This window comes from Pipistrellus kuhlii, unplaced genomic scaffold (genome assembly GCF_014108245.1).
Source record: "Pipistrellus kuhlii isolate mPipKuh1 unplaced genomic scaffold, mPipKuh1.p scaffold_m20_p_3, whole genome shotgun sequence".
In the NCBI taxonomy this organism is placed as follows: domain Eukaryota; kingdom Metazoa; phylum Chordata; class Mammalia; order Chiroptera; family Vespertilionidae; genus Pipistrellus; species Pipistrellus kuhlii.
The window spans coordinates 79,057,141-79,081,238 of NW_023425529.1; the positions used below are offsets into that span (position 1 = coordinate 79,057,141).

A 24,098-nucleotide genomic window follows, 5' to 3' on the forward strand; every position below is an offset into this window, starting at 1 on the left:
GAGTGCGCCATACAGCTGTGGGCCTGATGTACAACCTCAGGCTCCCGGCAGAATCTGCCCAGCCTGCTCTTGAATTACGACGCTCGCGACCCATCTAGGCTCAGGGGCAACTTGGAGCCGCTTCCTCACCATGGCAGCTCCTAGCATCACTGGGACCCGCCTGGTTGGATTGCTGTTGCCATGGCAACCCAGTACTCGCTCTCTATAGAAGCAAGGGGAGGGGGGGGGGGGGTAGCCTGAGCTGCAGCTCAGGCAGGGAAAGAAAAAAACACAAACCATAACAGTGTCTGTCAGTTTGGCGCTTTCCATTTTCAAAGGTAAAAAAGGATAAGAAAGAGTAGAACAGGTGCAGAGAAGCTGGAGGCTGAACAAGGGGAGGTTTGAGGAAAGAAAAGAGGACTAGGAAGAGAATTTGGGAGCCTCTAGGGGATGAAGCCAAGAGCAGTAAAGGGAGAGGGGGGGAAACACAATGTAAGCAAGAGGTCCAGAAAACAAACCGAAAATATAAGGGTGGAATTAATTAAGAGTTCACGGAGGACATCCAAAGCTGAGATGCAGCAAGATGCATAATTGCCTGTGCCTTCCCCTGCGCCTCCTTCCCGGGCTGTTTCCCTAGAATTGCTGGCAGACAAAGAAGCAGGGCCAGGAGAATTCTCATGAATAATTGTAACCGGGTAGGAACGTTTTCTTCTTGTCGCCTGCCCAAGAGTAGAGTTTAAGGAATTAGCTGATCATGAGCAGCGTTTCATCATCGCACACCCACTAAGCAGTCTTGCTGTAATCTTTCTGATCCGTTCCACTTATGTAGGTTCCCTGTCTGTATCTGTAGAGCTGCACGCAGGAGTTAATTCAGTGCCTGTGGCGATGGTGGTGGTGGTAGTGGTGAGGGTGATAAAATAGCCACACAGAGCTAGTGGCTACTGTATTGGCAAACACAGGACATGGGAGACCTCCAGGCTGGGGACATGAATTTGGGAGTTAGTCGTGTTTAGATGGGCATAAGGAAGCCTTCTGACCATGTTGGAGAGGGAGTGTAAATTGAGGGGAGAAGTAGTTGGAGACCTAAGCATAGGTGTGGGGCAGTTCTTAGGGGTCAGGGAGCTGAAGAGGAAACGGACAGGGGAAGGAACAGCCAGAAAGGGAAGAGAAAAACTAAAAAAGGTGGTCTGGGAAGCCAGGGGGAGGAGGGAGCATCTGCTGTGCCAGATCGTGCTGCGAGGTCAGGCAAGAGAAGGGAGCTGCTCCGCCGGACTTAGCAGGCGCTGACTGTGACTGTGACCAGGACAGTTGGGGAGGTGGTGCTCAAGCTGCCAGGGAAGATACAGGAGGCAGGGCAGAGACAGCTCGCTAGAGGAGCTTTGGTGGGAAAGGTAGCAGAAAAGGGAGCTGATGCTGGGGGAGAAAGTGGAGTCCAGACAGTTTTGTTGTTTATGGGAGGCATGAAACCACAGTGCATTTTGGGGCTGTTGGGAAAGGTTCAATAGAGAGGAAGAAACTGATGATGCAGAAGAGAGATGAGAGCCTGTGGAGTGTGTCTTTCAGCAGATGAGGGAAAACATGATCTGTCTAGTATACCAATGGGGAGGCCAGCCTCACACAGGAGCGTGGGACAGTCCTTCTTGGTCATGGGAGGGAAGGTGAGGATATGGGCCCGGGACCAAGTGGGTGATGTAAGGACGCACCATGACTTTTCATATTGCTTACATAATTTTCAGTGACTTAAGACAAGTGAGAGTGAGGAAAGGTGGGGGAGGAAGCCCTGGGGTTTGAAGGGAAAAGAGAGAGAAGGTGTGAATTAGAGTGGGAGAGAGAGGAGATGGGAAATAGAGAATCACTACCAGGAAGCTTTAGGGCCCACTTTCGTCACATTTGGGTCTGTTGGTGTAGTCATAGAGGAGGTGAGACTTAGACGAAGCCAGAATTGGGACTTTGACAGCAAGTACTTAAAGAGGGGGCAGAGGGGCCTGGACACTGAGGGTGCACACAAAGGAGGGACCATGATAGTGATATGGATATTGATACTTATAATAGTGGACTTGGAGCCTTACACTGTAAGTGAACTCTAAGGAGGTGGGTGAGGGATGTGAGAAGATGGATCTGTGCCCTGGGGTTTGCAATTGGGGGGAAGACTTATTGAAGCTGGGAACTGGGAAAAGGGTAGTGGTTGGACTATGACAGCGTGAAATTAAGGTTATGGAGGGGGTGGAGTTACTAGCAGTGACAAGATCTAGGGTATGATTATGCAGCTAAAGTAGGATGGAGGACAAGATTATTGGCAGAGCAGTCAAGGAACTGAGGTGTCAGCGTATTAGGTGGATAGATTATCTGTGTGAAAATTGCAATCACCAAGAACGACTGTGGGAGCAGTGCTGGAGAGTGAGGAGCCAGATATTCAAGAAAAGGAAGGCATAGGCCTGTCGGTGGAGGTGGTTTGAAGATGGTTACCACAGCAAGGAATTTGGGGCGATGTGGACTGATGGCAGCACTTCAAAGATGTGGTGGGGCTGTGGCAGGCTTAGAAAGAAGGGAAGAAGAATTGTCCGGAAGTGGAGGTCAGATGCAAGCAGGACACCTACCATGGGGGAGAGGAAGCAGCCAGCCCTGAGCAGGCACACGGAAGCTGTGTCCTCAGGCAGAGCCAGGTTTCCGAAAGAGCAGGTGAAAGGAAGAACCGGAGAAGAGGTTGAGGACACAGGCTTCTATAGAAGCCTGCTCACTGCTGCCCCTGCTTCTGCTCTTACTCCCCCACCTCTGCCTTTTAAACTCTAAACCAGGCCATGCCATTTCCCAGCTTAATATCCTCTACTGGCTTCTGTCTTAGAGTTCAGCCTGAATCCCTTATCCCCAAGGGCCTACGTTCAAGGCTTTCCATAGTCTGGCCCTGCACTATTTCTCAGACTCTAAGGCCACTCTCTCCTCCATCTCCCCTAGCCACACCGGCTTCCTTTTTGACTCAGGAACGTGCCAAGCTTGTTCCTGCCTCAGGGACTTTGCACTTGCTATTTCCTCCGACTAGGATACTCTTCCCCAGATCTTTGCACAGTTGGCTCTTTCTTGATTATCACATCCCAGCTCACACATCTCCACGGGATCATCCAGCCTGAAGTATCCCCCCTCACTTAGTGGCATCGCTGCTTTATTTCCTTCACGGCCCATCACTATCAGAAATGTTCTTATTTCTCTGCCTCTTCCTTCATTAAAATGTAAATTGCATAGGGACCTGGTCTTATTCGTCATCATATTCCCCAGAATCTAGAACAGTGCCTGGCACATAGTAGATCTATATTAAATGAGTGGAGTAGAATGATTGGGAAACTCTATCATTGGCAGAAGGCTTGTGTATAAAGTATTATATAGCACTCTGGATTGTGGGCTGACGGACCTTTCCACCCATGACAGATTACTTGGTTTCACAGTGGCTTGGTTCGGGCCTGAGATTTAATAAAACTAAGCCTCAGATCTCTGACTCACATGGAGCTCCAGTACCATTCAAAATTAGGAATTCTGAAGGGGGATGTTTTCTTATAACTGTAGAGCATCCCACTGTGTTTATTTTAAATGCCGCAGATTTATTTATAAAAATAACTCATTTTCTCTGTTGAGAAGGTTGTGATTTCTTGCCTGTGTGTCTAGAGAGTGGATTCCTTTGGGGGGCGGGGCAAGAAAATTATCTTAACTTCCTTTGGCTGGGGTGTTAATAATAGGCATCCCTTATAAGCAGATAAAAAGCAACTAGATAAACAATGAGCTCTAAAAAGTCTGGTGTTTTATTGTTGGAACTTCACATCCAACCTGTGATGAGTTTGCCTGTGTGGGCGGAAAGTGAATTTTTGCAGGCTGAATATCTTGGGAAGAAGTTTCTCAGTTTCTCCCATATTGCAAAGCACATGTGTTCAGTTATGGATTTCCACAAAACTGGCAATCCTGAACCAATGAACGGATGAGGTTCCAAAAGTTCACGAGTATGTTTGGCACTCAGAACGCAATTTCCCATAGAAACAATGTCATCAGTCAAGGGCTGATTCCCAAGTCAGCCCACACAACTCAATTTATTTAATTTCAACAAATGTTTATTGAATATCTACCAAGAACCCAATGTGGGAAGTCAGATAATTAGCTGACATTGAAGAAAATCAGTTGCCACTCTTGGGCTTAAGGAATTCACACATTAATTAGGAGACAGACGCGTCAGTGCTCAAGGTTCATTCACTCAGTTGTACATCGAATCAGCAGGTATTTTTTGAGCACCTGCAGTGTGCTAGCCCTGTGCTAGGTGCTTGGGATGCAGTCTTTCATGCCTACGTGGAGCTTGCAACCTAGTGAAGGATGTAGACAAGTGTAGTAGTCAGGGTTCTGCTCCAATAATACTGAGTAACAAACTCTTAGTGATTTACAAGGACAAACATTTGTAGGATTGTTTGTTTTGTTTTGCTCCTGGGTTAGCTTCAGCAGGGGTAGGGGTTAGGGGCCTCAAGCTGCAGGTCAAAATTTGATTCAGGTCTGCTTCACATATCGCTCATCTTGCACATGCTCTTCTCAAGGCAGAGAGATAAAGCACAGAGGCCAAGGTAAACTTTAAAGTCCAAGCAGCACATTCAAAGCCTCTGCTCACACCATGTTTGCAAGCAAGTCATATAGCCAAGCCCAACATCAGTGGGGTAGGTGGTTATCTTCTGCCCATGCCAGTGGGAGACAAGGCAAAGGGACATGACAGAGGCTATGGAAATGTCATTTCAGTGCAGGAGAGATGGAAGACTTGGGAACAGTAATCCAGTCTGCCTTAATCAGGAGCTACCACCAACCTACTAGTGAGAAAATAGAAAACAATAAGAGTTAACACAGAGGAAGCAATGGGTTACCTGGGAAACCATCTAAGGCAAACTTAAAAGGGTGGGGAAGGCTTCCTGAAGGAAGGGATGTCTAAGCTGGACCTAAAGTGTGAGCAGATATCAGCCAAGTAAAGAGGGGAGAAGGGCGGGCAGAGCTGGCTCAGGGACCAGGCTGTGCCAAGTCCAGGAGCTATAGGGGAGCCTGGTGCTCAGTATGGGGGGAATGTAGTCCAGCAGAGAAGTGCTGGGAAATGAGGGTGGCATACTAGGCAGTGCCAGGTGAGGCTGGGTCTCACAAGCCGTGTTAAATTTGGATTTTGTTGGAAGGACTTTGGGGAGCCATTGCCGGGCTAGAAGAGAGACTAGATGAGATGTGTGTTTTAGAACAAGCAAAATAGACCAGAGGGGACACTGCTGGAAGCTGCAGATCATGTAAAAGGTGACGGTAAGCCAGCAAGAGACTCAGGGCTGAATTAGAGAGAAGACAGTGGCAATAGGAAGGAGTGGGTGGATTTCAGAGCTAGGTGAAAGATAGTCTTGACAGGATTTAGCAATTAATTGGATTCCCCCTTGAGTCTGACACTCTAAAAATAGGGCCATAAAATGAAAAACAAAATATCCAGGTGGCCACTGCTTTTCTGGAAGATGCAATCTTTCTCTTTTGATATAAGTCCTCACAAAGAAAATAAAGAAATGATACCCAAACATACTAGTACACTGGATTCCTACTGTGACCTAGGCACTGGACAAGGCACTCAGGTTGGAGCCCAAACAATGGGCACCTAAGTCAGATGGGGAAGGACTTCTAACAGAGCCAGGGCTGAGTGTCAGAGGGTGCAGTGGGTGGGTTATCTTTTCCAAGCAAAGCAGGACTTCGGTGGTGAGATTATAGGAGGAGTGCAGGTGTCTGGCTTGGGTGCCCAGGACAGAGTTGTCATTGTGGAGCAGGATGGAGGAGGGGGAGCCTTTGGGATGCACCGCAGTGCAGGGGTGACTCTCCCACAGGCACCGGGCGTGGTACAGCAGGGGAGGAAGAATTCGGGTCCTGAGCTCAGCTTGCTTGGGATTGAATCAGGGTTTCAATGGGACCTGTGAGTTTCTTTTTTCTGCCAAATCACCTCTTCTATACAGCAGGGTTCTAATCTTGTAGGGTTGCTGAGAGGATTAATCAGATGATGTGCATGAAATCCTAGGCACAGTGCCTGTTCACAGTAAGCACTCAAATAACGTTAGCTGTAAGATGGTGGGACCCCAGAGGGGGGAGCCATCACTTGTAACCAAATTTAATGAGGCTTCCAAGAGGACATGGCATTAAAATTCAGCCTTCCAGCCGGAGTAGACTTTCCCCAGGGAAGAGGGTGTGGAAGCACTTCATGCAGAGGATCCAGCCCAAGGAGAAGTCTCGAAGGGCGTGGCCGGTGCATTGTATCACTCCAGCTTTGACTCAAAAGGCTGGGTGTGGCCAGGATGAGAAGGGCTCTGAGCTTGGACTTTATTGGTTGCTGCTGGGAACTTACTAAAGGGATTTAGCAGAGGGCTGACATCATATTTATGTTTTAAAAAGATAGTTCTGATGGCGGTGGAGAAGATGAACTGCCTTAAGCTAAGCATCAGGTGCACCACACTTCCCCTCCCCATCCTTCCAGGATCCCTGTCTCTTGGTACATTGTGTAAAGGGTAGTTTATCTCATGTAACTTCGTGAGTCTTCTACGTGGCAGCTGTTTCTCTCCCCACCTCTCCTAGCACCACCACGGAGCTCTGCTTGCGTTGGCCCCAGTTATGTAAAGGAACCAGGGCTCCTTAGAAAAGGGCCACACTCGTCTCTATTGTCCCATCCTGCAGTGCCCCGCCCTGCACAGGATGTGTACAGGGTGGGGACAGAGCCCCCACGCATGCTAATTGTAAGGTGTTTGCAGGTCCCCCTTGATTATTTGCATGAATTTAACATTTGCCCATATTCTTCATGTTTCTTTCATGCTGATAGTTGTAGACAGCCAGCCCCTGGGGGCAGTTGTTAGGTCTTCAGCTGCTGGTCATCTGTTCTGCACATGAGACTGTGAACACGGTCATTTCTCAACTTGGCCTAACAGCAGGGCTCTGTGGCCAGTTCCCCGTCAGACTTTCTGAAAGGCTTGAGGGTAACAGAAGGGGGTTTGAACACAGAAAACTGAAATTTGAATGCTAAACATGTGTGCCTCAGAATAACAATCAAAGGAGTTAAATAGTTTGCTTATGGCCACATCCAGTTTCTTGCATTGCTCTCCTGCCTTGAGGTCTGCCTTTCTTCTCTCTTTCAACAGACATTCTTTCCTCAAGGCTCCCCAGGGCTAATAATTGACCCAAAGGCGATGAGCTGTTGTTGCCCTAAACGTTGACCAAGACAACCCCTGGGGCCTGATAACCTTTTGCCACATTCTCCTGAAGCCCGTCAGTCCAGTCTGCCGTCAGAGAGGCGGACAGTGCCACAGAGAAGGCCACTGAGGGCTTTTCGGTAGAGGAGTCCATCACGTGTGCCCACTTATTCTGCAGAATGCAGTTGGGTGCCCTTCCCTCAGGGAGCCCGCCTTGAGCCGGACCGGGCCAGGGGACGGGTCTGCATGCATGGAGAAGAATATGCTATGTCATGCACATTCTAGCCCATGGTCCATTTCAGTCTCCTCGAACCCTATGAGGTAAGGTCTGTAGGAAGAGTAACCCATTGGGATGCACAGCAGTGCCGGGGGTGACTCTCACGCTGTCAGTGCGAGTGATCCATCACAGGAGAGGTCCGGGAGAGGAGGAAGAATGCAGTTCTCACTTTATAGCTTTAGGTTGTGTATTTGTTGCTAACAAATCACCACCATCTTGATAACTTAAAACAATATATACTTATTTATCTATGGTTTTGTAGGTCAGAAACCTGCAATGGGTTTCACTGGGCTAAAATCAAGTATAAAAAGGGGTGTGTTCCTTCTAGAAGCTGTAGGGAGAATCTGCTTTCTTATCTTCCTCTAGCCCTGGAGGCATCCTGCATTCCTTGGCTCCTGGCTCCTTTTAGCATCTTCAAAACCAGCAACATAGCACCTTCAGATCTCTCTGCTTCTGGACTCTGTTTCCATCATCACATTTCCTTCTCTGACTCTTACCCTCATGCCTTCTCTTATAAGGAACCTTCTGAGTACTTTCGGCCCACACACATAACCCAAGGTAATCTCCCATTTTGAGACCCTTAATCTCCTCCACAAAGTCCTTTTTGCCATGTGTAGTAACATATTCACAGGTTGCAGAGGTTAACATCTGGATATCTTTGGGGGCCATTATTCTACCTGCCACAGGTTGAATAAGTACTCGTAGTGCAGGGAGGAGGAACCTTTTTTTCTGCCAAGGGCCATTTGGATACTTTACAACATCATTTTTGGGCTATTCAAAATTATCAACTTAAAAACTAGCCTGCTCTATTTGGCCGAACATTTAATTAACTCACCCCTAATGCCTCGGCAGGGCCAGGCCAAATGATTTCACATGCCCTCGGGCCAGACGTTCCCTACTCTTGAAGTCATGGAATCAGTATTCATATCTAGCTTTAGCTCTAACTGCCAAGCCAGTACCATTGCCTACTCTGTGGTAAAAGGGAAGAGGAACGAGAAAGAGACACTGTCCCTCATCGCCACGGGAAGTGAGGGGAGAGCCTGGTCCGAATGGATCCTGCATGAATGACTGATTATGCATCAGAAAGATAATGGGACTCAAGGCCAGCCTGAGTTAAAGAAACCCTTCCACCTTGAAAGTTAAGCATCCACACACTTATTTATTGAGCACCTTGTATATCAGACACTATTTCAAGCATTAGTTCTCCAGCAGGGAAAAACATTGCCCTGTTGGAGTTCTTCTAGTGAGGTGTATTCGTTTCCCGGGGCTGCTACAATAGCTGACCACAAACACAGTGGCTTGAAACAACACGGATGTAGACTCTCACACTTCTGGAGGCTGGACATCCAAAATTAAGGTGTCAGCAGGGCCATGCTCCCTTGGATTCAGGGGAGAATTCTTCCTCTCCTCTGCCAGCTCCTGGTGGCTCCTGCTGCTCCTGCTCGTGGCTGTGTAACTCCTGTCTCTGCCTCTGTCTTTGCATGGCCTCTTCTCTGTGTGTCCAAATCTCCCTCTCCTCTTTCTTGTCAAGGTACCAGTCATTGGATCATATTTAAATCCAGTATGATCTCATCTTGAGATTCTTAACTTATTGCATCGGCAAAGGTCCCATTTCCAGGTAAGGTCACATCTGAGGTTTTGGGTAGACATGAATTTAGGGTAAGTTGACCAGACTTCCATCCCGCTTTTGGCGGGACAGTCCCGAATCCCTCGGCGTTTAAAACGGGACATCTGGTCACCTTAATTTAGGGACAACATTATTCAACTTACTATGTGAGGGAAGATGGACAGTGTAAAAATTCAGAAGGAAATAGCATGCTAGATGGCGACGAATGTCATGAAGAAAAAGGAAGCAGAGGAAGGGAATGCTGGCTGGAAGCAGGGGGCGTTGCAGCTTCCAGCCAGCGAGGTCTGGAAGGCCTCACTGAGACGGGAACAACTGAGCCACAGCTGGGGATCGAGTTCAGCTTTGAGGATGTCTCCTTTCACCAGGGTATGGCCACACCTAGCTGACTGGCCAGTTTGAGATAGACGATCATTCTAATTCTGCATGCAGTCCTCCTTCCTTCCCAGCCCGCACAGGAGTGTCTATGCAGTGACACTCCTTTACGGTCCAGTGAGGCTCTAATGACAGCAATAATGATAATAATGGGTTTTGGGGGAGGCCCCTCCTTCCCGCATAAGAACCCCATTGTGCTGACTAATTGTGTAGAAGCAAGTAGGACAACTGTCTGTGGGGTGAAAGCAGTGGGGGGAGCAGAGAGGAGTATGTTACTTGGGCCTCGGGCATTCCTGAATTACCCTGGCAGAGGCCAGACTGTGCATACGGGTTCCCAAGAATGCTGGAAGGGATCAGGGGCCTTCTAAGCCTGGAGAGGGGTCTTGGGTAACCCTGAATCCCCTGAGTTCTTCATTTTTATCAGCTGTTAGAAGAGCTGTGAATAAATCCTACTTACTTCAAAGCAGAAGGTGAAGATGAGAAGAAACCAGTGAAGGCCGCAGGTCCACCCTGGTGCTCCGACGACTGACCGCCAAGTGGCGGCACAGGGGGAAGTGCACCTCCCACGGAAGCCTGTTTTGTTTGGAGAGCAGTAACCGCGGCCCTCGGTGTCCAAACTGCTTATCGGTGCCATCTCTTAAATTGATGCTCTCCGACTTGGAACAAGTACCATTAGGAACACCCCTTTTAGTAAATATATGTTTTAATGGAATAGATTTTTTTGAAATGACCTTATCTCGGGCAGCAGGCACTTTCATAAGTATGTATTGATTGGCTTTAAATCCCTCAAATGCTCTCACTTGTCCTTGTAACCTAGCATTTGTGCTGTTCCCAGCAATTCCTCCATGTTCTTTCTTTTGTAACGTTTTACTGCATTCAAATGCTTGTATTCTGCTATGTTGAGCACGGGCCATTTCTGATATGCAAAGGGTGGTGTTTAATCCTGCTTTCAGGAAGATGCAGTTGTTATTGTCACCTGTTTACTAGTGGGGAACCTGGGACCCAAAGAGGCTGAGAGGTGTGCCCCATTACATGGAGGAAGTGAGGGAGAGCAGCTTTGAACTCAGATCTTCTGACTCAAAAGGCATCATTTTCCCATTTTTAGTTCCATGCTACCTGTTTTGTTTAAGTGTCTCACTTAGGTCCTCTAGTTCATAGTTTGTATTTGGAAATAAAATTCCACTTTTAGTACACTCATCACCCACAAAAGAAACACATGGGGTGAAGGCCACAGATCCCTTTTGTGTGAGTGGCTCAGTCTGCAGATGTGTTTTCTGTGTGCTAAAGAGCTCAAAGCTTTAAGACAAAGGCTGGTTTTCCACTGGGCCAGTTAACAGGTGGACTAGTGAACAAAAATCAGTGGGACAACCTATGCTGGTATCATGGAGACATCGACAAGAATTTAGTCACTTTAAAATGTAATCCTTAATCCGATCCAGCTAACGTTTGTTGAATGCCAGCAGTGTGCCAGGCCTTGTACCAGGCCCTGAGGAAAACAAAGATGAATGAGACTCTGTGCTGGAGAAGTGCACAGACTACTATAGGCAGCAGACACCGAACAAATAATTTCATTACACCGTGGAAAGTGCTCTCATAGCCAGTGCTCAAGGAAAAAGCCCAAAGAACCCTTTGGCCTTGGAAGGAAAGACAGGTGTGCTTAAAAATCTTCCAAGAAGCCTTGAACTGTGTGTGCCTTTATAAGTGGAAAAGGCATACTGAATGTTGGCCTGGTGTCTGTGAGCAAGGCAAATGGGTCGTCTGGTCAACCTGAGTGCCCAAATCCCTGTCTCCTCACTACCATTTTGTGTTTGTTTTGCTTGTGTCACCTAAATTTTTGCCTAAATTCTTTTTACTTGCCTGAGTAATAAATATAATGCTACTACTATTTATTTTAAGCCTCAGCTAGATAGGTATTATGTTTTTGTAACAACTCCATGGATAGAAACTAATGTTATCTGCCTCTCTGCAGATGGAAAGCCTGAGACATAGAGACACCACATGATTTGCCCCAGGTCACTGGCTTATAAATGGCAGAACCACTCTCCTTCCTTCATATATTCTAGCTAGTCTGGTCTTTAACCGGTCCCTTGCAGAGACCAAGCTTTATGGGAACTCAAGGCCTAGGCGCATGCTATTCCTTCTGCCTGAAATGCAATCCCCCCTCTTCTTGATGTGGCCAGATCATTTCATCCTTGGGCTCTGAGCTGAAATGCCACCTTTCTTGACTAGCCTTTCTAAAGGAGTTCCTCCCTGCTGTATTTTCAGTTTCTGCAGGAGACTTACCTCGGTTTGAAATTATTTTAAATTATTGTCTGCTTATTTGGTTCCTGTTTGTGTGCCTCACTGGAACGTAAGCTCATTAAGAGAGGGACCTTAAGTGACTTATACGCTGATGTGTCCCCAGTGCCTTCTACAGTGCTTGGGGTCCAGTGGCACACAGTAAATATTTGTAGAATGAATGCCAGAAATGGTACCAGGTTCTGGGGGATGCCAAGATGAATAATATTGGCCTTTCCCCTGGTGGACTTACAGTCTAGTCAGAGGCAAGTCAGCAACTAATGCAATGCGCTGTATATACCGGGAGCATGTGTAAGGTGCAAGGGGGCTCAGAGGCGGGAGTGACAGTTTTACCTGGAGGCTGGGCATACAGGGAGGAGGTGACATTGAACAAATCTGAACAAGGAACACAATCTCACCGAGTATTGCAGGTGCCAGGGCGTTCTGGACAGTAAGGGCAGACCTGCTAGGAAGAGCTGGGATGTTTGCACTGCATGTGTTTATCAAATAACTGCTCTCTGCTAGGTGCAATGTACTAGATATTAGGATCTGTGTTCTTAAGAGCTTACAGACTAAACAGAGAGACAGACTTATCAACCCACAATTATCTGGGGTGCATTTAGAGAGGAAGGGAGGGGCTAGATCATAGTGTGTGGTAAAGAGAGGGGAGTTCTAGGCTCCAGGTCATGAGAAGCAGTCACATGGGTAGAGGAGTTTGAAGTAGGTGAAAGGGTGCCATTGAAAATTTTAATCAGGAAGTAATAGAATCAGCCTTGTGCTTGAGCATGACCTAGATATCGGCGTGGAAGCTGACTGGAGCCACTGGAGGTGGGAAAGACGGAGACCAACTAAAAGGTGCTGCAGGGGCCCAGGCGAGAAGTGATGGGATAGGGTGGAGTGTGGAAGATAGCATAGAGTGATGCTAAGAATTAGTAGATCATGAGCAATTGAGTATGACAGTTGACAGTTGAGAAAAAGATCCCTCCCCCCCCCAAGGCCAAAGTTTTCTAATTTGATCCACCATTTGGATTGCTGCTCATTAACCAAGATGGGGCAGTGTTTTCCAATGTGTGTGACTAGAACTTCTGACCCTCAATCAAGAAGTTGGAAGACAGTGCATCATTCAATTCTGTCTTGAGACGTTACAAAGCACACTATCACATTCAAGGCTCTGAGAAGTCCTGCACCAGAGAAACTTAACTTGTGTTTCCCAAACTTAGCAATAAAACCCTTACCACCAACACCCCAAACAACCCATAGAACACACTTTGAGAAATGAAATAAAACTTATATTTTCCTGTATGGCTCATGCTCTGGATGGATCTATTTGCTGTTATCTTGGCATATATGATGTTGCTATCCTGGTACAATTTTGAGGAATTTGGCATAGCAGTGAGATACAGACTGCTAAGATTCATGCCATCCTGTCTAATCTGTCTGCATCTCAGTTTCCTCCCCTCTGAAATGTCCCCTTTGTGGGGAAAAGGTTGTGAGGATCAATGAGTAAATTCCCAGAAAGCCCTAGAAACAGTGTCTGGCCCATGGGAATGGTGCAGTAAGCATTAGCTCTTGTGAGAGACAATTTAGGATAGGAAGTGAGACCATTGACTTGGAAAGTAAACTGCCTGGATTTGTGTCTCAGCCCCTCTACTTACTAACTCAGTGACCTGGGGAAAGCAGTATGGAGTCTTCCATGCCTCAGTTTCTCCATCTGCAAAGCAGCGACAATTATTATACCTACCCATAGGTTTGTTGTGAAGAATAAATGAACCAAATCACATGAAAGAATGTTGCCTGGCATGTTGGAAGTTTTAGCTTTTGTAAAAAAAAAAAAAAAAAATAAAAAAAAAAATCTAAATTACCTCTGTGATTAGCATAATTTTATCATGACTTTTAGTCCCAGCTCTGACAATCTACTTTTTCAGCTGTCTCAGCAGCATTTTGGTCTTGTGTTTTGGCATCCCCTTTCCCTGGGTCTGGAGGCCTTGACTTCAGACTTAGTTTGTCACCACAACTTCCTTTTTCTTTTTCTTTTTCTTTTTTTCCTATTCAGTCCAGTTTGGTTTCTTCATTGCATGGACTGACGGTGTTAATGAAAGTCCCCTGATTCTGGGAGCACCTGGCCCTCCTCTGGGCTCTGTGCCTTTCCTAAAAATACATCTGTTTCAAGTCACTTGGCAGAGACCTTGGGATGCTCTTGTAACGAAACGTCCCCCTCCCCTACCCCCTCCATACTACCCCCCCTCCCCCGTGTGGACCCCGTCTCCTGTCCCCTGAAGGAGAGGTGGATTGTTTCCTTGTCATAAGTTTTCTGATATTACATCAGCACAGACTCTTTGGAACAGGGTCTCACCAACCCCCACATTCAGGCCAATTACCTGGTATTTAGTTATCAGTTTTCTCAGGGACTGTCTGTTCTTGGTGAACAAATACATTAAAGAGTGCTGATGAAATTCCAGGGGCCCAAAGTAGAAGTTGTATTTCTGAGTTCAGAGTTTCTATTTCAGGGATGAGTAAGTGGTAAATTTTTACTGAGAGATTCTGGCCTAATAGAGTGAGGTCCTCAAGGTCCCCCAGCCTGGCCCACAGGCATTTCACCTGCCTGGAAGCTTCAGCTCCTGCTCAGAGATGGGTCTCCCAGTTCTTTATGTTGGCATGGAAACAATTAATAATTTAAGCCATACTTATTAAAAAACAGAAAACTGTATAAATACAATACTATAATAATAAATGTAAAAGTCAATCCAGCTGGGCACTGTTCCCAGGTTACCAGCTGAGCCGAAACACAAATAAGTAAAGAAGAAAAACTACTGTATAATGCAAATGGTGCTATCTCATTGTTTTCTACTTCTCTTTTATTGCAAATATGTACTATTGAGGTAACATTATGGATAAATGGGTTTTGTGAACGAACCTGGAAAACTAATCACTGTTCATAACATTAGTTCTATAAGGAGAAAAGGTATTGTGTATTACAAACAGACAGTTTGCAAGCACATTTTTAAAAGCACAATCGTTTTTTAAGCTGGGGCCTCCTGAAATTTGAACCTAGAGTTGGATATTCTGTGTTCAGGGTAGGGGGGGTGGGGGGGGGGTCCGTGAAAATTAGAGACCTCTCGGAATCCCCGCCCCTTAAATCCTTGCTGCCCTTTTCATCCTAGAGACTATTTCTCGTTTTCTTTATTCTCTGCTACTGTAGTCCTCATTTCCATCGCCTTGTTCTAGCCAAGTCCCAGCCCCATCCTGCAACACTGTGGAGACCCCAGCAGTCCAGGAGGAATGACTGTCTTTATCTTTGTGCACCTTATGCATGGCAGCCAGGCTCATAGGAAGCCATGCACCTGAGTGGCCAGGCGTGTGGCTCTGAAGCCAGACTGCTGTCCCTCGGCTGTGTGACCTTGGCATGGTGTTGCAGTTGTCTGAGCCTAAGTTTCATCCCTACACAATGAGGCCGTGTGAGGACTAGCGGGGAAATACTAACTGCCAACCCTCAGACCAGTACCTGGTATGGGACAGCGGCCCATCCATGTCCATGCAGCTGCATGGTGGGGTAGTTACTAGCGGATATTAGGTTTCAGACAGATATCCATAAATTCAGACAGCAAACCCACAGAATGAAATATTTTCTGAGTTCTAACCAGCAAACTTAGAAACAAATGTCTGGAATTTCCCTGTTTGTGATAGGTTTTGAACATACTTTATTAGGAGTTAGGGGAGGGGAAGGGATGGTCCACAGTTGAGTGAAATATCAAACTCTTATTATTATTATTTTTTTTTTAAATATATTTTATTGATTTTGTACAGAGAGGAAGGGAGAGAGACAGAGAGCCAGAAACATCGATGAGAGAGAGTCATCGATCAGCTGCCTCTTGCACACCCCCCACCGGGGATATGCCCGCAGCCAAGGTACATGCCCTTGACCGGAATCAAACCCGGGTCCCTCAGTCCCCAAGCCGACGCTCTATCTACTGAGCCAAACCGGTCTCGGCCAAACTCTTATTATTTAGAGTAAATTAAGCTGTGCAGCAGATTTTAAAGCCTTCTTAATTAATTTCATTCACTAACTTGTTTCCGCATACAATGTTTTTAACCTAAGGAAAGCTTTTTTTAATTAACTTTTTGGTGGTTTTTTTTGTTTTGTTTTGTTTTTAATTCAAGCAATTTTTTTCTTTGCATTTGAGATCGTTTCATTTCCTAATTTGCGAACGGGCTACTGTTGCACATTGGCCTTGTCATGTGAGCATGAGATCTAGCTGAATAAAGGACTAGAAAACTAAAATACTGATTGGGATCTTAGGACTCTGGGGTAGACCAGCAGCAGCAGCTGGGGCGAAGGCAGTGGTGTATGGTGCGTCTCTGCCATTTTCTCCAGAATTCACTCATCGCAAAGCGAATCCATTTCCCTCCTAGCTGCGGCCTGGAGAGAATGAAACGAAGACAATTAAGAAATCAGTCTATCTGGGAGTGACTCATTGAGGATCCCCCGCACCAAGCCTCGCGTCTGACTGAGATTTTAATTTTATCTGAGCAATGGCTTAAGCGTTTATGCACTTGACCATTGCTTTTGCTCATACATGGAAGGCAGAGGGTTAGCTTTCAAAAGGGATCATTTCAAAGTGACTGGTTTTGTTTACTAAAATGTAGGAGCTCTGAGGTCTGCTCCCCTTCCGCAAGAAGTTTGAATGTATGGGTAACTGTGCTGTCATGAAGATTCTGTAGCTTGCAATATTGGAGAAGTAATAAGGCACTCTTGTTGGTTGGCCATCTGGTTATACATTCTTGGTGTCATGGTTGGTTTATTTTTTTCAATTTTATATTTTAGATGGTGAGAAGCAAGGAATGGGAGTTTAGACATTTCAAAAATGCTTTATAAACAAGGAATTCATGTTTAATTGCTTAACATGGTTAAATTTTGTTTTTACCTTATGCAAAATAGGAATTGGAAGGTCTATTTCATACAGACACACACATACACACATTTTCTTACAAAAGATAAACTAAAAACTTTAACTCCTAATTTTTCCCCTCTCCAAACCCAGATGTGAACTTTTAGCTTACGTTAAAAATAGTCTCCTTACTGTAAGTAGGAGTCAGACATAAATCATAGGGAAACTCTAGAGAGAAAAATCACCAACAGAAAGGACCTATAGAGATTTCATGTTTCATCCATTTATTCAAACATATTTATTGAAACCCTAGTATTTGCATATTATGCTGCCAGACACGGAGGGATTTGCTGAAGAAATATTAAAGACATCCTCTCTTCCTTTGAGGAGCTTAAAGCTTACTCGGGGAGAAATGACATAGATATATGAAACAGTTAAGTTGTAATTCAAGGCAGCATATGATTAAATACCAAAACGTGTGCTTCCGACAAGAAATGCTATAGGAGTTCAGAAAAGAGAGTGATAACTCAGTGGCACTACTGTTTTCTGCCTACAAATTGGCAAATCGTAGCACTATTTGTATGAAATATTTTACACTTGTTTTTTTGGCAGCCTTGGGCCTTGACTCCCAGGCAGCATTAAGAGCCTACAAAATATTTGTACTCCCGCCTCTGTAAAACTGGCTCTTTTTTTTTTCTTTCTTATCGGCAGAGAAAGTGCCTTGTATAAACCAGAGAGCCCCTGAGAGGCAGTTTGTTCTTGCCTGTCATAATCTTTTCCAATTACAGAATTAGAAACCAGACTCATCACTCTCTGATTTCCAGTCCAGTGGTACATGTCCCTTCATTGCCAACTCCCCTTGACTTTGAGAGGTGACTTAATTTGAACTAAATGTCCATGACAGACGAGCTAGCCATCAAGGGTCAGATAAATGTATGGCTTTGGAGAGCTGCCGGTGAAAATCCCGTGGTCAGGTGTTCGGGGAGGAACTGGCACAGATGTAGCTGAGTTCAGACCCAGGCGCCCTCACTGGAAACAGGGCTCCCCAAAATGTCATAATGTGACACGCTGAGAATATTGAGCTTGCAGATGATGCTTAATGAAACTCACTGGCTTCCTGTTCTATTTTTGTCATATTCAAATTAGCACAGAGCTCAAAGACAAAACCATGGGGCCTAAACTCTTAAGAATTTTAAAAGAGAGAAGGGCGGGGAGGGTGGGAAGAAGAAAGAAACACCTGTAAAATGTCAATGCATATCAAATACACTGTTTGGGCCCACATCTCATTCTACTGCGATCCTCTCAGGGACTCCCACACTGAAAGGAGTTACCGTCGGCTTGCATTTCAATCTCATGATTCATGAATTTTCAGTTTCTTTTACAACAGCATCACTGGTTCTCTCCCAACTCTTCATTTGATCCGTCGTCCCTCAGGAGAGAGAGATAGCAGAGAGGTTTTCTTCTCTCCTTGACACTGTTTGATGAAATGTCTGTGGAGTTCAAAGCCCCTAGGAAATCACGTGGCCCTGGGTGCTCATTCTTTCCATCAGGCTGGCAGCCCTCTGGGGAGGCAAAAGGCCCCAAGTCAGCGTTACCTGGAGTGACCCAGACATGGAGCAAACCAAGTGATGTCAGCACTCCACTGCTGGTCATGTTTTCAGAGCAGCTGGCCCTGAACACAGCGTGGTTCACTGGGGGCCTCCTCCGAGCTGACTGACTTGGGAAAGTGGCCCTGGAAAGTGCCTCCCCCATGTCTTTTGATATAATTTGGTATATTGGGATAAATAAATGTTATGTAGCACAGAGTCATGGAATATCTTATCAAATTCTTGGGAAGACTCTGCCCTTGACATATTTTTATTTCATTATCATACTGAGAAAGTACAAAATATTAATGTATTGTGTGTGTGTGTGTGTGTGTGTGTGTGTGTGTGTGTGTGTTTTGAGGTTTTTTTTTATTGTTCATTTTTGTTTTTTACTACAAAATAATTTATGCAATAGGTCAGTATTCTGGGAGTGAATTGCAAACCTAAAACATGTATAGTATATAAACCCTGTCTTGGGCTTACTTTGCTAGGCTTTTCTAGGAGGGAGCTCTTTAATTTCAGAGTCCGTGACAGGCTGTGCTTGTGATGTATTTGGAGATGGCAACTAAAGAGATGGCTCTGGGATCCAAGTTCAGCATGTTGTTTGCATTTGTTCTCTGCTCCCAGACATGATGGGAAACACACTCTGCTGTGTTCCTGTTGCTTTTCATGGTTTTAGCATCTCATTCCTTTTCTTCCTCAAAATCAATAATCCACTATACAAAGCGTGGGATTTTGTACGGATGCCAGTGTGAGAAAGTTTTAACTAATGCATGTGTGGGGTTGCTGTTTTGTTGCCTTCCCTTTTTTTAATAGGTGTACTTTTAAAGATGATTGTGTACATCCAGAGAACTCAGAAAACTGGCTGGATATTTCGTCAGGAGCTAAAATGTGCCCTCAAATTCACATCTCTCAAAGAAGTAGAGATAAGGTAAGAGGAAAGGTTTTCATTTGCAACCATTGTATTGTCTCATTTTGCACAATTGATGCTAACTTCCTTCTGTGTGTAAAACACCTATTAGCGATCAAATATGCTTGGTTAGGAGAGTCATTCATTTAATTAACCAATGTTGAGAGCCTCCCAGACGCCGTGTACTCCTCAAGGTGCTAGGGAGATAGCAGAGACCAAGACACACCGTGAGCCTGTCCTCCTGCAGTCAGGTACCGCGTGGAGCTGCAGATGAACCCGAATAGTTGAATTTAAAGAAAATATGGACTTTTAATGTCGTATGAGAACATATTGATTTAAAAAATAGAGAAAAAAGAAATTCAGACTCATGGTCAATAAGATGCCTTAAATGTGGCTTAGTGTAGAGTTTTGTTTTGTTTTATGATTCCTTTTCCTTGTGTGTTCAGGCTTCCCCTGACAGCTATTTTATGAACATGGCTTCAAGCACTATTGGTAGAGTGGAGAGAAACCACTGTGGGCAGTGAATATTGTAAGAAGGATCCCTTGGAAAGAAAGCCAGTGGGCTCCTGCCACGGCCAAACTGTCAGTCAATCCTGTCTCTGGATGAGAGAAAGGAAGAAATTAGTATATTCAAGCATTTTCTGATTCACATACTAACCATATCCTGTGGGAAGATGGGATTCCTGCCCTGCTATCTCAACATGCTGTAAGGAGACTTTGTCTCCCTAATTATGGCTCTTGTATTATGAATGATTGTACAGAACCCCCATCAGCAGCCAGTTGACCTCACTCTGTTTTATTTGAATGTCACATTAATAAGGAAATGGGCCATTTTCTTTTTTCTCTTACACTTTGCCATTTCAACTAGCAAGCACCATACCACTTAAGATGATTTAACATTTAATAAAGGAGAGCTGGAGCATTTAATGAGCGATAAATAAGAAAAGAATCAAGCTTTCAAGTCATGACTGATCAGAACTGAAGGGTTTAAAGTTTTTTGGTTGTTGTCACTTTCTATTGTCTTCCTGGGGGAAGAGGGTGTAAAAAGAACTTTCAAAGCCTTCATCCAAACGGGCCTGAGTCAAGAGTGAAAAGACACCTTAAAAAAGGTGCAGGCATCTGCCAAAACCGGTTTGGCTCAGTGGATAGAGCGTTGGCCTGCGGACTGAAGGGTTCTGGGTTCGATTCCTGTCAAGGGCATGTGCCTTGGTTGTGGGCACATCTCCAGTAGTGGGTGTGCAAGAGGCAGCTGATCAACGATTTTCTCTCATTGATGTTTCTAACTCTCTATCCTCTCTCTTCCTCTCTGTAAAAAATCAATAAAATATTAAAAAAAAAAAAAGGTGCAGGCATCTAAGCATAGGCATGACCAAATTTTTATTTCAGTCTGAAAAAATCGTTGGTGCTGATAGAGAGTGATAGAAAATACCAAGACCCTTGAATCTACCCAGGACTCTGATGAGTGGTTAAGATTATGCAAGATATTTTTCTTCTGTCATTTTGAAAGTTTTAGGGGTAACAATTCAGCTAAGTATAGTGAGAGAATGGAACTTGTTTATTAAATAAAAAGTGCTGCTTATGCAGTTTGCTTATCTATCTTGGGGTTCACTCTTATAAATTAACCACCTTTTATATCTAGTCTGGATCATACCAAAATTGTTTACCACCCAAATAGCCACTACTACTTCCCTCCCCCGCTGTGTCCCTCTGTGGTTTACCCTAATCCCTCTAGTCTTCCCACACAACCATTACTCAATCTCTCCAGCTCATCATCACTCTCAAGATAAAGGAGATAAGGAGTTAGTAATTTGAGTCAAACTTGCCTTTGAAACCAACTTTGGACTGATTATTTTAACAGTGTTGATAGGACATTTGACTCCTTCTCTTGGTCACAATATTTCAAAAATATTTCTGTCCTATGGTCGTTCATGACTTATCCGAAAGTCTCAGGCCTTTGTTTATTTATTTATTTTTATTCTTTTTTAAAATATATTTTTATTGATTTCAGAGAGGAAGTGAGAGGGAGAGAGAGATAGAAACATCAATGATGAGAGAAAATCGTTAATGAGCTACTTCCTGCATGCCCTACACTGGGGATGAAGCCTGCAACCTGAGCATGTGCCCTGACCAGGAATCGAACTGTGACCTCCTGGTTCATAGGTCAATGCTCAAACATTGAGCTACGGAGGCCAGGCAGATCTTTGTTTATTTAAATAATACCTGGTCCTGACCTACAGAGAGGGCACTCAATGGTTTTCCTTCATTTTACCCACTAGCTCTGTTCATAGTGTTTGTAAACTGCCCATCTTATACCTCATAGCATTGTAGTAACTTCCTAGGTAGAGAAAACCCCCATATAGCACAGAGACTGTTACCAAGAATCTTAATCTCTTTACACAAAACAATGAGAAGGTAGTATATTCTCATCCTCATGAAGAAGCCGGCATTAAAAAGAAATAATTAGAGCAACCCAGTTATCTTGGAGGGATTTCTATGAGATTGAGTGAAAACAGCAAGATGCAGAAAAGTATGTATGGATCAAAAAGTCCCCATCTGAGTTTATGTGTATATATCTCTTCATGGTTATCTGAGAAAATATGGAAGAATTGATTACTAGATTGGAAACATGAGCTCCCTTGATGGAATGCCTGATGTGGGTAGAGAGGGAAGACATAGATAAATAAAAAAAACACAAACACAAAAAAGGATGAATGGCATATCCTGTTCTCACACTATGTACAATTATGTTTGTGCCTACTGATAAGGAGATTTTAACATGCAGTAAAAATGGCTTATACTGATAAAAACAAAAACATTGGAATGAAGTATTTCCCACAAAGAGCATGGATTTTAAAGGAGAGTCACTAAAAACATTCTTTTACAAATTATAATGAAAACAAGGAATTTCACCATCACTAATTCAGTCAACTTAAATTTCAGTTCTGTCCAGTCTGGTAATACAAAAAACAAGTACTAGGAATTGGATTGGAATAGGTAAAAATATCATTGTTTGCCACTCTTAAGTGGTTGTATATCTGTAAAATCTAAACATATTAGCTTTTATAACTATTTAAATTAATAAAAGTAAAACACAGTGTTAAGTGTTCAAGAAGCATTTAAATATCAATAGTCTTATTTACATGTGAAGTAAAACAAACTGTTAATGTCCATTAATAAAAGGTCCCATTTATCAAAACAACAGAAATTCTCAGATTTAATCTTATATACCCTATATTTAAATTCATGTTTACTTGGAAATGCATGTTGAAGACAAACTATCAAAAATAGTAATTTTGGCTTTATAGCAGCTTGTCTTAAGCATTTTTTTTTTTCTAATAGTAACTAGAATGTAGGGCCATGATCTATTGAGGCTATTTATAATTCATAATAGGGAAACCTTATCAATTAAAAGCATAAATAAAAATAAAAAACACAAGGTATTTTCTTAGAAGATATGAAAAGCATCTTGAACATATCCAGACACATATGGTTTTCTTGGCGGGAAAATATCATAAAAATGTCACATCTTCCTCAATCTATTTTCTAGATTTTATGCAATCCCAGTGAAAATTTGAATAGACTCTGTCTTAAAGTTAACATAAAATTCATCTGGAATAATATGAACTGGTTAAGACTATCCAAAAAATATTTTGAAAAAATAAAATTATTTAAGCAAGACCATTTCCATGATTGTAAACATATATATAATGACAATAATTCAACCCATCATTCTGGTTTAAAAAATAGGAATATACTTTTTATTCTATTCCATGAAACAGAGTAAAAAGCTGAGAAGTAGATGTAAAACTTGTAAAGATCAAATGCCATAAAATAAGAGGAAACTCAATAATTATTTCATAAAAGGGACTGAGATAACCGGCTTACAATATAAAACTGTAATTTAATTCACATTTTACATTAAATATAAAAATAAAATTTAGGCTAGTTAAGAAGTTCATATGAAAAGCTAACAGAAAATAGAATTGAGTGTCAAATAATTGAGAAGTATAATTTTCTTAGCTTTGAAGCAATATATTCAATACTATAAAATAACAAAAATATTCATAAACTTGACTTTTAAAATCTATATAACAACAAAAATAACTAAATCACATGCATTGGGAAAACATTTGCAACAAATAATATATTAAATATATTAAAGCTAGGAAAAATGAAAAAGAAATATATCAAGACACCAAAAGTAAGTGGGCAAAGTGTATATTCTCACAAGAAGAGGTTTGGAGAGTTAGACATAGATATGGCAATATGTTCAACTTCACCAGTTACCAAATAAATACAATTAAAGTGATAATAAGATATGCTAACACCTAGTGTTGGCAATGCCAATTAGCACAATCTTACTTTTTGGAAAGCAATTTTGCAAGTATGTTTCAAAAGTCATAAATATATTCATTCTGTTGCAAGCAGCAATTCCAGGCTTAGTATTCTGAAGAAGTAACTTGAAAGAAGAAAACCCAGAAACATACAGATGCTATTGCAGTAGCATTTATAGAATTAAAAACCTGGAAATGATGGAATTGCTTGGCAATAGGGGGAATAGTTAAGTAAAATAAGGTGTATTGTTGACCTGGCGAGATGTTCCTTAGCCCCCATGGACATTAATTATCAATTAATTGACACTCAAACTTTATCGGATCCATTGTGTCTTCAGTTTCTATATTTATCCATTGTAGTATAAGAAAGAATTATCAACTTGCTGAGGATCTAAGGATTCTTATGTTGGATTTATGAAGCCAATGCTTTTTATTTTATTTTTTTAAATTGATTTCAGAGAGAAAGGGTGAGGGAGAGAGAGATAAAAACATCAATCATGCCAAAACCGGTTTGGCTCAGTGGATAGAGCGTCGGCCTGTGGACTGAAAGGTCCCAGGTTCCATTCCGGTCAAGGGCATGTACCTTGGTTGCAGGCTTATCCCCAGTAGGGGTGTGCAAGAGCAGTTGATCAATGATTCTCTCTCATT

At 43.5% G+C, this 24,098-nt stretch overlaps 1 protein-coding gene across 4 annotated transcripts in view; it reads left to right on the plus strand.

Moving 5' to 3' along the window:
• The window catches only part of PLXNC1 (plexin C1), a 163,328-nt gene that overhangs the window by 50,613 nt on the left and 88,617 nt on the right, over nt 1-24,098 (plus strand). For all 4 annotated transcript variants that reach the window (XM_036455663.2, XM_045588341.1, XM_036455662.2 and 1 more), the window contains one exon: nt 19,023-19,137. In XM_036455663.2, the coding sequence (XP_036311556.1) occupies nt 19,023-19,137 (115 nt within the window). The remainder of the gene's footprint in view (nt 1-19,022; nt 19,138-24,098) is intronic.